Source organism: Macadamia integrifolia, chromosome 2, assembly GCF_013358625.1.
Source record: "Macadamia integrifolia cultivar HAES 741 chromosome 2, SCU_Mint_v3, whole genome shotgun sequence".
In the NCBI taxonomy this organism is placed as follows: Eukaryota; Viridiplantae; Streptophyta; class Magnoliopsida; order Proteales; family Proteaceae; genus Macadamia; species Macadamia integrifolia.
The window spans coordinates 14,690,922-14,702,429 of record NC_056558.1 but is presented as its reverse complement, the minus strand read 5'-3'; the positions used below and the strand labels follow the sequence as shown (position 1 = coordinate 14,702,429).

Below are 11,508 nucleotides of genomic sequence, written 5' to 3'. Positions count from 1 at the left end.
AAGCCCAGTTCATGTAGTGCCTAAGAAGTTTAGTGTGACTGTAGTTCCCAATGCCAATAATGAACTAATTTCAACCCGTATCCAATCTGGGTGGAGAGTGTGCATAGACTACAGAAAACTTAACGTGGCAACCTGGAAGAACCACTTTCCATTGCCATTCATTGACTAGATGTTAGAGAGGTTAGTTGGACATGAATACTATTGTTTTCTTGATGGATATTCTGGCTATAACAAAATCCCAGTTGCTTTAGAGGACCAACATAAGACCACTTTTACATACCCATATGGAACATTTACTTAAAGGCGTATGCCCTTTGGGCTTTGCAATGCCCCCCTGCTACGTTCCAACGATGCATGATAAACATATTTTCTGAAATGGTAGAAAAATTCTTAGAAGTATTTATGGATGACTTTTCAATTCATGAGAATTCCTATTCTGAATGTCTTCATCATCTTTCTCTAGTTTTCAAAAGATGGATATCTAAGAATTTGATTTTGAATTGGGAGAAATGTCATTTCATGGTTAAATCTGGCATTGTTTTAGGCCATGTAATATCCAAGGAGGGAATTAAGGTAGATAGAGCCAAAGTGGATTTAATTGATAATTTACCACCTCCTCAATCTGTTAAGGACGTCCGATCTTTTCTAGGGTATGCGGGCTTCTACAGAAGGTTTATTAAGAACTTTAGTCAATTAGCCCGACCTCTCACTTCATTACTTGCCAAAGATCAAACTTTTGAGTTTTCTAAAGAGTGCCTAGAATCCTTCAAACAACTTAAGAAGGAGTTGACCAATGCACCCATTGTTCAACCACCTATTTGGACTGAACCTTTTGAACTGATGTGTGATGCTTCGGATTTTGCCATAGGAGCGGGTTTGGGTCAAAGGATTAATAAGTTACCCACTGTCATTTATTATGCTAGTAGGACCTTAAATGATGCACAACTCAATTATACAACCACTAAAAAATAATTTTTAATGGTTGTGTTTGCATTAGAAAAGTTTCGGTCTTACTTAGTTGGTTCACATGTGGTGGTGTATACTGATCATTCTGCTCTCAGATACTTAGTTCATAAGAAAGATGCCAAAGCCCGTCTCATTAGGTGGGTTTTACTTTTGTCAGAGTTTGATTTAGAAATTAGGGATAAAAAAGGAGTTGAAAACCTAGTTGCAGACCATTTATCCCGGATTCCCAATTCCTTGACTGTCGATTCTTCAGTCAACGAGAACTTTTCAGATGAACAGTTATTTGCAGTGTCCAGTGAACCATGGTTTGCTGACATTGTCAACTTCTTAGTTTCAGGTGTGACTCTGGATCACTGGTCCACCCAAGATAAGTATAGGTTTCATTCCCAAGTTAAGCACTTTTTCTGGGATGATCCTTATTTGTTTAAGATATGTCCGGATCAGATTATCCAATGATGTGTTCCTGATCATGAGCAACATTCTATTCTCTCTTTTTGTCATGATCATACATGTGGTGGACACTTTGGACCTAAGAAGACTGCCGTAAAGGTTCTCCAATGCGGATTTTATTGGCCCACTTTGTTTAGAGATGCTTTTAATTTTTGTAAGGCTTGTCCCACCTGCTAGTCTTTTGGCCGTATCAGTAAGAGGAACATGATACCCCTCAACCCTATTTTGATAGTTGAGATCTTTGATGTATGGGGCATCGATTTTATGGGACCATTCCCTAATTTCTTTGGGAATTTGTACATACTTTTGGCCGTTGATTATGTTTCTAAATGGATAGAGGCCATACCTTGTAAATTTAATGACCAAAAAGTGGTGGTCCAGTTTCTCAAAGAGAACATTTTTTCCCGCTTTGGTGCACCACGTGCAATAATTAGTGATAGGGGTACTCATTTTTGTAATCGGCCTTTTGAGGCCTTAATGAAAAAGTATAGGATCACCCATAAGTTATCTACCCCTTATCACCCCCAAACTAGTGGCCAAGTGGAGGTGTCTATTAGGCAGATCAAACAAATCTTGGAGAAAACTGTTAATCCCAACCGTAAGGATTGGTCCCTTAGGACCATTGATGCCTTGTGGGTCTGTTGGACTGCATTCAAGACCGATCTTGGTCAGTCTCCCTACCTTTTAGTTATGAGAAAGCTTGTCACTTACCAGTTGAGTTGGAGCATAAGGCCTTTTGGGCAATCAAGAAGCTCAACTTTGATTTGTCTGATGCGGGAGTTCATCGTAGGCTCCAACTATCTGAGTTAGAGGAACTTAGGAATGAAGCCTATGAAAGTTCTAGGATTTACAAGGAAAAGACTAAAGCTTTCCATGATAAGCACATTATGCGTAAATCTTTTGCAATTGGTGATAAGGTCTTATTGTACAACTCTCGATTGCATCTTTTTCCTGGTAAGCTTAGATCTCGATGGGATGGCCCGTTTATTGTCCATAATATATATCCCCATGGGGCTGTGCAGATTTTGAATCCAGGAACAAGGGTAATTTCGAAGGTTAATAGTCAGCATTTGAAACCATTCCTCGAGTTTCCTAATACTGGTAGTGAAGAGGTCATGGATCTCCATGAACCTCTTTACACTGATGATTAAATTTTAATCAGGTATGACCCCCTTGCATTGTCTTCGTTTTTAATTCTTTCCATGCATTGAGGACATTGCATGACCTAAGTGTGACGGAGGGAAACCAGTTTCTGCTTTTTCCACTTTATTTTATTTGTTTTTCTTTTTGTTTTTTTTGAGCTTGCTAAAGGATGAAGTCCTACTTTGGTTTTTGTCTAATGATCATACCATTCGGTTGCTTGATGTATGAAAATAAAAGTTTTGACTAAGGTACCCATTTTGAACGTATAAAAACCCTATTGAGAAGAAAGAAACAAGCCTGTGTCTTAAGATGAGACTTTCTTCTGCAAAATAAGAGACCCCTATTTTATAGTGTTGGACCATATATAAGTCTCTGGGTTCCTTGTACTTTTGATTTGGAGTTGAGATATTCTTTTTAATTTGGTATGAGTTGACAAATGCACAATTTTAAATGAAATGTGAAATGTGGTATAAAGAAGAATAAGAGTTGATTCCCTTGGAACTAGACAGGGCATTGCGCCTCAGGAAGCGTGGTGTCTTGATTGAAATTCCTTGGGAGGAAACTTCTGAAGGAACTCTAACATCACTGTCTTTGTGGGCATATGCAAAAAGTGAAGCTACATAATAACTTGGGTGTCTGGTGTTTGCTCCACCATGTCATTCGGGCCAAAAGTAGTGGAGTAGAATAGAGTTTATTAAGCAAAAAAAAAAGAAGAAAAAAATGTGCAAATGTGATTAATGCTTAGTAATATGTTTTGGTCAAAAACATTCCAACGCCTTAGTCATTAGTTCCCTATTTCTTCACAAGTGGTTTTGCCTTAAGATAAGGATGTTTTGGAAGAGATGAGGTGAGTTCCAAATTAAGAAATATGGTAGTGCCTAGAATTGATAAAAGGTAATAACAGTTCAAGTGTGGGGGTCCCTTGTAAGAGAAATTATCTTTGCTCCGGATCGGTATGACCCTTACCTTTAGCCAAGATTGGGATTTGTTTATTCTGAATTTTGGGTGCATATTCACTACAAACACCCACGAGACACAACTCGTCTACTAGGGGTGACCTAGGGGTTTAAAGGCTTGTTGCATATGCTAAGTACAACCGTGATTCCTACGAAAGTGAGTTAGGATTTTTATTTTTATTCTTTTTCTTTTTGTTTTGCTCTAGGACTAGCAAAGTCTAAGTGTGGGGGAATTTTGATGAGCACATTTATGTGTGAAATCTAGGGTAATAAAACATGCATTTCATATATTTAGAATGGAGCTACCTTGGGTTTTACTCTCTTTTTGCAGGTTTTGTATTTTAAAGGCTTTAAGCATTATCGGACGTCATATCTCTCCAACAACAACTACCTAGTGTACTTAGTGAGCTATGGTGCACAAAATTCCCTTGCTCACCAGGAGGTCTCAAGTTCGAATCTCATAGTTGTCTTTCTTTGGAGAATTTTGTTGAAGATTTCCTACTTTTCACTCACTTAAAGCACTAAGGGCATGGAGGAAATTTTCACATCAAATTAGAAGCAAAGAAAATCGTGGAAGGGGTTCTTGTGCAAGAAGAGAAGAAAAAAAAAAAAAGAAAAAAAACAAAGGGAGAAATAAATCTTATCCAAATCTTCTCTCTCCTCCACATCATCACCAAAAGATTATCCAAATCACACAAAGCAAGAAGGAAAATAGTCCCTTGGAGGGATAAAAAGAAGAGAAATAAATTAAAAAAAAAAAGAAGGAAAGAAAATAAGCAAAAAAAAAATATTATAGGAAATTTCTCGAAGTTTATTTCTCTCTCGTCTCTCCTCCACCTTAGCACTTTTGGTCTCAAAAGATCTCACTACCAATTGTGGGTTTCTCCCTTTTAGGAAAGAGAAATTTGTTACCCTACCTCCCCATTCCCTATAAATACAACTCATGTAAGAGGAGGGGAGACACTTCATTCTTCTTCTAGGTTTTTTTTTTAGTTGCTCTATCTCTTTCTCTAGTTTTCTCTTTCTTTAGCTCTAGTTCTAGGTTTATGCTTTAAACACTTTTGTAAGTTCTTTTTATTCACTTAATGCAAGCACTTTTGTTTTTGATTCAGTTTTTTTATTTTTATTGTTTAAGCAATTGAAGTTGTAATTTTCAAGTTCTAGTTCTAGGCTTAGTTCTAGGTGACAAGAACAAGCTATGAAGCATGTCTTTCAAGTTCTATTTTTTTTTTCTTTAGATTTGTTTTCTCTAGTACTAAAAATTTCAGATTTGGTTTATTCCAGATCTGGTTTTTAGTATTGGTAGTATCTCAAATCGATCAAGTTTTCAGTCCAAGGGTTGAAGTTTAAGTAAGTAGGCTCCCTCAATAGTCTTCTCTCCCCCATCTCATTCCCTCTTCTGACTACCCTTTCTTTCTTAATTTAGGATTTTAATTTCAGTCGTTACATTATTGCTATCCCTTTCCCCTAAGGTTCATGTCTAGTGTACGTGTTGGCTTTGCACCTCCTAGCTATAGAACCATCAATTTATTGTTTTTATTTTAATTGTCTCCCTTTCCCTAAAGCCAAGTAGAGTAACCCTTGTAAGAGTGACTCTCTGGTCAAGTAGGGAAGCTCATATTATGATGCATTGCTCGGACTAAGTAGAGAAACCTACTTGTGAGTCTCTCTCTAGCTTTCTCCCCTTTCTTTTGCTTTATTTTTATTTCAGCATTTGTTTTCCTTTATTGTTTTTTTTTAATTGTGTGGGTTGTTTATTTTCAGTTATTTATTTATTTAATTTTAATTGCATGGCTTGCGTCTTTAAATTCTTAGATGACAAATGATTAGGATGTTATTTTAGATACATATGTTTAGGACGGTAATTAGAATTAGATCACAACCATTAATCAGTTCACTTTCGCATTATTAAAAGAAAAAAAAATAAAGTGGTTGCTCTCCCTTTGTTCGACCCATAGCTACACTGATCCGTACGCTTGCTGTTACATTTTAAAATCTCAAACACTTTCCATCCGCTATAGATCTCTTATATTCCTTAAATTTTCTTTTTGTATTTTACTTGGTTCAGGTGACTTTCTTTGATGTGCTTTCAAATGTGCATTATTCTGATTCTTTGTAATAAACTCTGTTATTCATTAAAAATAGAAAAGGAACAATCACTGTCGAATGATCTTGAAACAGTCCCAAGATTCCATAGTTATCAAAGAATGCAAAGTAACAACCAACATTCTGTCAAATAATAAACACCAACATAGCATGCTCCTACACTACATCAACAGGCCTCATAAATATTCAAGGCCTTTAAGAAAATAAGTGGAGCTCACCTTGAGATGATATTTCTTCTGTAATGATTGTCGGAAAAGACCAGTGTAGATGCCACACATCCACCAAGAAAACATCAAACCCTCACAAATGAGAAATGACGTCCTTGGATCGATACCATGGAAGATTGCTGTTGCTGCAGCTAGTGCAATGCCACCTTCAACACAAATGGCATGAGAAACGCATGGCTGTGTCCAGGGGATATCTTCTCTCAGGCTTTCCACATTACGCCCAAACAACACACAAGGGCAAAAAAGTCCAGTCCAGCCTGTAGAAAGGAAGCACAAGGTAAAACAGGTTTCTAAGTTAATGAAGGAATGGTATAAGGATCCAAATTTACTGCAGAAGAGAAACTTCATTGAAGAGAGAAAGGAGTTTAACTTGAAAAATGAAATCATATGATGACACTATTGGGTTTTTGGTTTTTCTGTGTGCTGAAAAATAATGTTTATAGTATATCAAAACTAACTCTGATGCAATACAGATGAAAGTGTGGAACTCAAAAATATACTAAAAATTATATCTGCTTGTAGAAACCACAGAAACTGCCAATCCTGAGTACCAAGATAAAAAATTAACTGGAATCCACAGCAACAGAATTAGATAAACCAGCATTTCAATTGAGAAAAAAAAAAGATTACAATTATGCGGAATAGAGTGAGATCAAATGATTTGCCTTTGTTGAGGAGGTAGCACATGATGACTCCCTACTTCCTTCCCCCTCTCAGTAATCAAACAACTTCCTTCCATTGAGTGTGACAAGAAAAATGTAAAAAAGCAAAAAGTTCAGAACAAGGGCGGGGGGAACAAAAAAAACTGAAAACAAAAATGTTACCTATAAGTTCCTTATCTTCGTATGAAGAAAGTATATCAATTAGAATTGGTTATCACTACTTCTCAACCTCTTAAACTCTCCACAATTGGATAGAAAAAAATAAACAAGTCCTCTGGTTTTGCAGCCACCCGTGTGCTGGTTCAGCCTTTTTTTGATGCTCTACAATTCCTTTACTGTCAAATGCACCAGTCAGTAGCAGTTGTAAAAGTTCAGCCAATGTTACCCAGGTCTCCCACAATTTGGATCCCGAAATAGTTTTTGCCAGATCTTGAAAACCTCCACAAGCCTTGTGGGGATTCACCCACTTTATAACAAAACTGAAGACCCTGCACTTCTATGGGGAAGAAGAAAGGCACAACAACTGGTCAAAGCTATTAAACATATAATCAGGCAACCTAATCATCTTTGTTAGTCTACCATGTTATAAAATTATGGAAGAGTTGTGCAAGATTGAGAGTCAAATGCTACATTTACTCCCGAAAGTTTGGTTACATACCCACGTCACTTCCACTCGAATAACCACACGTCACTTCCAATCTAAGGCCAAGTCCCACTATCCTCTAGAAGCCTCAACAAATCCCTTATAGAGGAAATCATGCAGCAGTTTTTCTAGTTCTAATGTCAATGGAAACAAATTTATTTCACAAGGCAGAAAGGATGAACATTTGGCATCGATACCTTGATAAGAGTAAGTTTTCCGCCTTTTTACAAGCAGGCTGCGTTCACAGAAGCCAACTTCTATTAAATTTTCTCAACCCCCATTGTCAAATAGAGGTTTTCTTAAGGGATAGGACAATGAGAGAACGATATATTCTGAAGGGAGGAAGCCCTAGGTCATCTAGGTCTCTTCAGTTCCTCCTCGGCTTAGGACTTGGTCAGATCAAGTGGTCCCTTATCTCCTTGGTGCAAGATTGTTTGGTTCAAAGGTCACATCCTCTGTCATAGCTTCATAGTTTGGCGAGCCCTTTCTAACTACCTCCCCATGTATCCCATCCTCATCTACAAGCAGATTCAGGTCTCCGTCTCTTGCTCCCTTTGTTGAAATGGCTTAGAAGATATTGACCACCTCTTCTTCTCTTGCCCCTTCTCCTCCACTGTTTGGAAGAGAGTCCTCAACACCTACTGGCCTACCAAGAGAAAATTCTTGCCCTTCAAAGAGAGTGGATCTTAGTGGATATGACTTTTGCAGGGAGCTCTGTTTGTGATATTGCTGGCAAGCTTGCGTTCTGTGCCTCCATCAATCACATTTGGATGGAACGCAATCTTCAAAGATGGACATTTAACTCCTAATCCTTTGATAAGAATTGGAATGCCATCTACTTTGGTATTAGTTCTAAGCTAGCCATGATCCCCCCAACCTATTGTAAGGGATTTCCTAAGGAACAGGCTCATTGTTGTGTTTTAGGGTCTGCCCCTATACCTCTTGCAGCCTGCTGCCCCAGATGGATTTTGCTGCTTTGCTTAGTTTGTTGCTTGTTTTGTTTTCTTCCCCCTTGGGGCCCTTGTATATTTCTTCTTTGGGAATGAATTTATTATTCACCCAAACAAAAACAACTACCAAAAAACATCCTGGCACACACCTTACATATATTAAATCATGCTGCGAGGCTATATAATTTAAGTACTGTTCATGAATTGAACATAAGTAGTTCTTATCCCCTCTCCAAGTAAAAAGTCACCCAAGAGCATCTTTACTACCTGTTAAACAAATGCCATTTCCAAACAGTTCCTTTGTTCATCAAAAAATAAAGTTGAAACGCAAGGATCCGCGTTTGTTGTATGGCACTGATTCCAAGTAATCTCTAAAATGATTCCATATGAGTAAGATTTCCACCTTATATTTCAAAACATCATCATCCACCTGAGAATCTAAAAAGGAAATTAATTTGGCATCTGAATTGCCACTATGAGGAAAAAAATGCATGTGTCTATGTATGAGAGAGAGATTTTCCCATCTCATTCTCTTGTTTTAAAATGTTAGAGAAACGCAACTATAAGGGTTCTGGTGCAGGTTTAACAAGAATTCGGATTGAGTGTGCCAAAAGAGAAAATTCTACAGTGGATTCAACCCAGTTCAGAAATCCTTTTTCCTTGATCCAAAACTGATTTCCAAAAAGTAATCCTGGAAAAAGGCTGCTCTATTAGAGGAAGTACCATTAATTCAAGATGCAATAAATCCCAACTCAACAACTAATGTGAAGATGTTATACTTAAACCACGGAAGTAGGATTCATGGAATTAATTCAATGTTTAATCAGAAATCAAACTTTGTCTTGCACATTAACAAGTTTCAGGTATTAATGAGGTCTATCAAGTAAATGGTTGCCAAACCAACAGTATAGGCTCAATTATTAATTTACATTGTCATATTTTTGTGCGTGAGCTAGTCAAAATCAGTGCCAGGTGTTATCTACGAAAACTATCTTCATAAGTACAGCCAAGTATTATCGAGAGTATGTTGTCAGACTGAACTTGGATTACATTATCCAGATGATAAATTTGAAAAACTGTCATCTGCATTTATTTCGGAGGAGGGGGAGTTGAAGGGAGGGGAATAAGTAATGGTTGTATATATAACTTCAATGTTTGTGATATATAATTTCACTAAATTTTCCAAACATATCACACACCAATTACTAGAAATGGGTTGTACCTCATTGCATGAATTAACATTTATAATTTGAAACAAAAAGAAAAACGAAATATGTCAATTAGAGAGAAGAAAAGAATGAATCCATAAGGATTAATGTCAACTGAAGTAAGGTGAAAAGGGAGGGGACACTTACAACTCTCTGTATCCTCAGCACAGTTAAATATCCCAGTTGTCCAAGGTTCATCTGCGGGAGGCTCATAGCTCTCGGGAAGGGGCTGACCACACTCACTGCACCTGTGAACATTCAACTGCTCGATAACACAAGCAATCAGAAATTACATTGAGGGCCTTCTGGAAGAAACTTAACATAGTACCCCCATTTGAAAATATCTGAAACATCATATGTACCCTCCAGTTACATGAAGGAATCGTATTATTACGTCGAGAAGTTGATCTAACACTACTAGAAACTGCAATTTCTATCCTTCAGATAAATACATGAATCAAAAGCCCCAGAAGCAATGCGATCAGGCAGATCAAACTCATTTTCAACACCATACACCATAACTTCATAAAAGACACTGATAATTTAATTTCCCACCCGTTTACCATACTTTGAGTTGTCTACAGAGAGAAAATAGAGAGAGAAAAGAAAGCGAATAGAGAGAACACTCAATGCATCGAAGACTGGAAAAAAAAAACTTATTACCACCGGCCACAACATAGAGGACATCAAAAGATGCGTCCAGAAATATGTTAACTAGCAAAGGAATGATGGTTTCAGGTTATAATGGCAGTCTAAAGAACAAGCTCTACAAAATTAGCGAAAACCAGCATTTACCAAAAGAAAAAAATCAACATATTACATTACACTATTCACAAATTCTTCCAGATCTGCATCAATTAACATTGATCCCCAATAACCATTCAAAATTAGAGCCACCACAAAGATTGCGAATGATAATTCGAATAGCAACTCAATGGGATCAAATCAATACAAAAAAGTTTAAGAGAAGAAAACAATGAAGGCAATAAGAATAGACCTGAGGAACCTGAATAGGCTGATTGAGCTCCCCTGGAGTAATTTCCTCCTCCACAGGAGCTTGTTCCTTCGTAAGCTTCACATAGCGAGATTGCGCAGTCCCTTCCGCCATCGGATCCAACAATGAGAATCAATTGAGGAACCCCCTGAAATTCCCAACCTGCAAAATTATACAAGACCCTTCCAAATCTGGCAAATTAATGCGTCTTTCGATTCGTATATATCAGGAGGAGTGATGTCTGCGCGCGATAACAGATCAACCCACCAATGCACCACCTAAACGGCAACCAAATACCTTTACAAATCTGGGGAGGATTCCAACAATGGCGAAAGTTTCCAGGAAGATCACTACTCCGATAACGTCAACGGATGAACACACCGTCCCCTAAAACTACTGGAAACGCTATATTTCAAGTCATTTGACATTTGGACGAGTTTTTCTAACTAGAACTCTAGAAGACGACGTCTTGAAAGCGCGGCAGGCAGGATTCCATTATTCCTGGTTGTTGCCATGACCAATCGGTCAGAGTCTAACTATGGACTTTTATAGTATTTTGACGAAAACACCCCTACTCTACGATGGAATCATGGAAATTCTATTGTTCTGTGGTGGCCGACGGGTCACCTTATTTCTTTTCACTGCCTCACCCTTTCCTATCTGCGTAGGGTTACATTTGTAGTTTCACTATAGAAAAATTATAGCCCACCATTCTTAGCCACATGAATACGTGATGATGATGTGGAAATACTGTGATTGGATAGAGGGGTCATGGTCTAATAATATTAAGGGCGTTATTTGGGATCAAAATCTGACACCATCCTGCTATAACTTGTTGCCAGATCATTTCATTAATAAATAAGACCGTATTGGGACCTAATTTTGATACTGAATAATGAATAAAATAGATCGATTTTGGTGCGTCCAAAATACAAGTTAGGTACCGAATGGATCTAGGATCTGGTATGATTTAAAATGATATATTTCATGTATTTATGGTCAATTTTTAAGATTGTAGTTCGATGTACTTAGGTTGTATTTTCTCTTACAAAAGTCTCGAAACTTTAGTTTCGTCGCTATAAACTTGTTTGATGATAATACTAAGGTTGTTTTTGGTATGATTTACATTTGTGTTTATAACTTATTTATGAAAAATCATTTGCAATAATAATTTGTGAATTGTAAATAAATGTGATTTGGTAC

General features: G+C 37.4%; 1 protein-coding gene across 1 annotated transcript; it reads right to left on the bottom strand.

Annotated features, from left to right (window-relative positions):
- Positions 1-5,782: 5,782 nt before the first annotated feature.
- Positions 5,783-10,810, bottom strand: LOC122059762 (cell number regulator 6-like). The gene is made up of 3 exons (XM_042622802.1): positions 10,309-10,810; positions 9,459-9,573; positions 5,783-6,105 (listed from the first exon to the last, which is right to left on the bottom strand). The coding sequence occupies exons 1-3, from the start codon at positions 10,417-10,419 to the stop codon at positions 5,798-5,800; spliced, it is 534 nt and encodes a 177-aa protein (XP_042478736.1). The 5' UTR covers positions 10,420-10,810; the 3' UTR covers positions 5,783-5,797.
- Positions 10,811-11,508: the final 698 nt, after the last annotated feature.

Bases quoted from the DNA above. Each gene is read 5' to 3' on its own strand.
- LOC122059762 (XM_042622802.1), bottom strand. From the start codon at position 10,419: ATGGCGGAAGGGACTGCGCAATCTCGCTATGTGAAGCTTACGAAGGAA. The intron at 9,574-10,308 runs GTCTATTCTTAT...GTTATCGAGCAG, and splicing joins AGCCTATTCAGGTTCCTCAG to TTGAATGTTCACAGGTGCAG. The intron at 6,106-9,458 runs GTAAGTGTCCCC...TCCTTTCTACAG, and splicing joins TGCTGAGGATACAGAGAGTT to GCTGGACTGGACTTTTTTGC.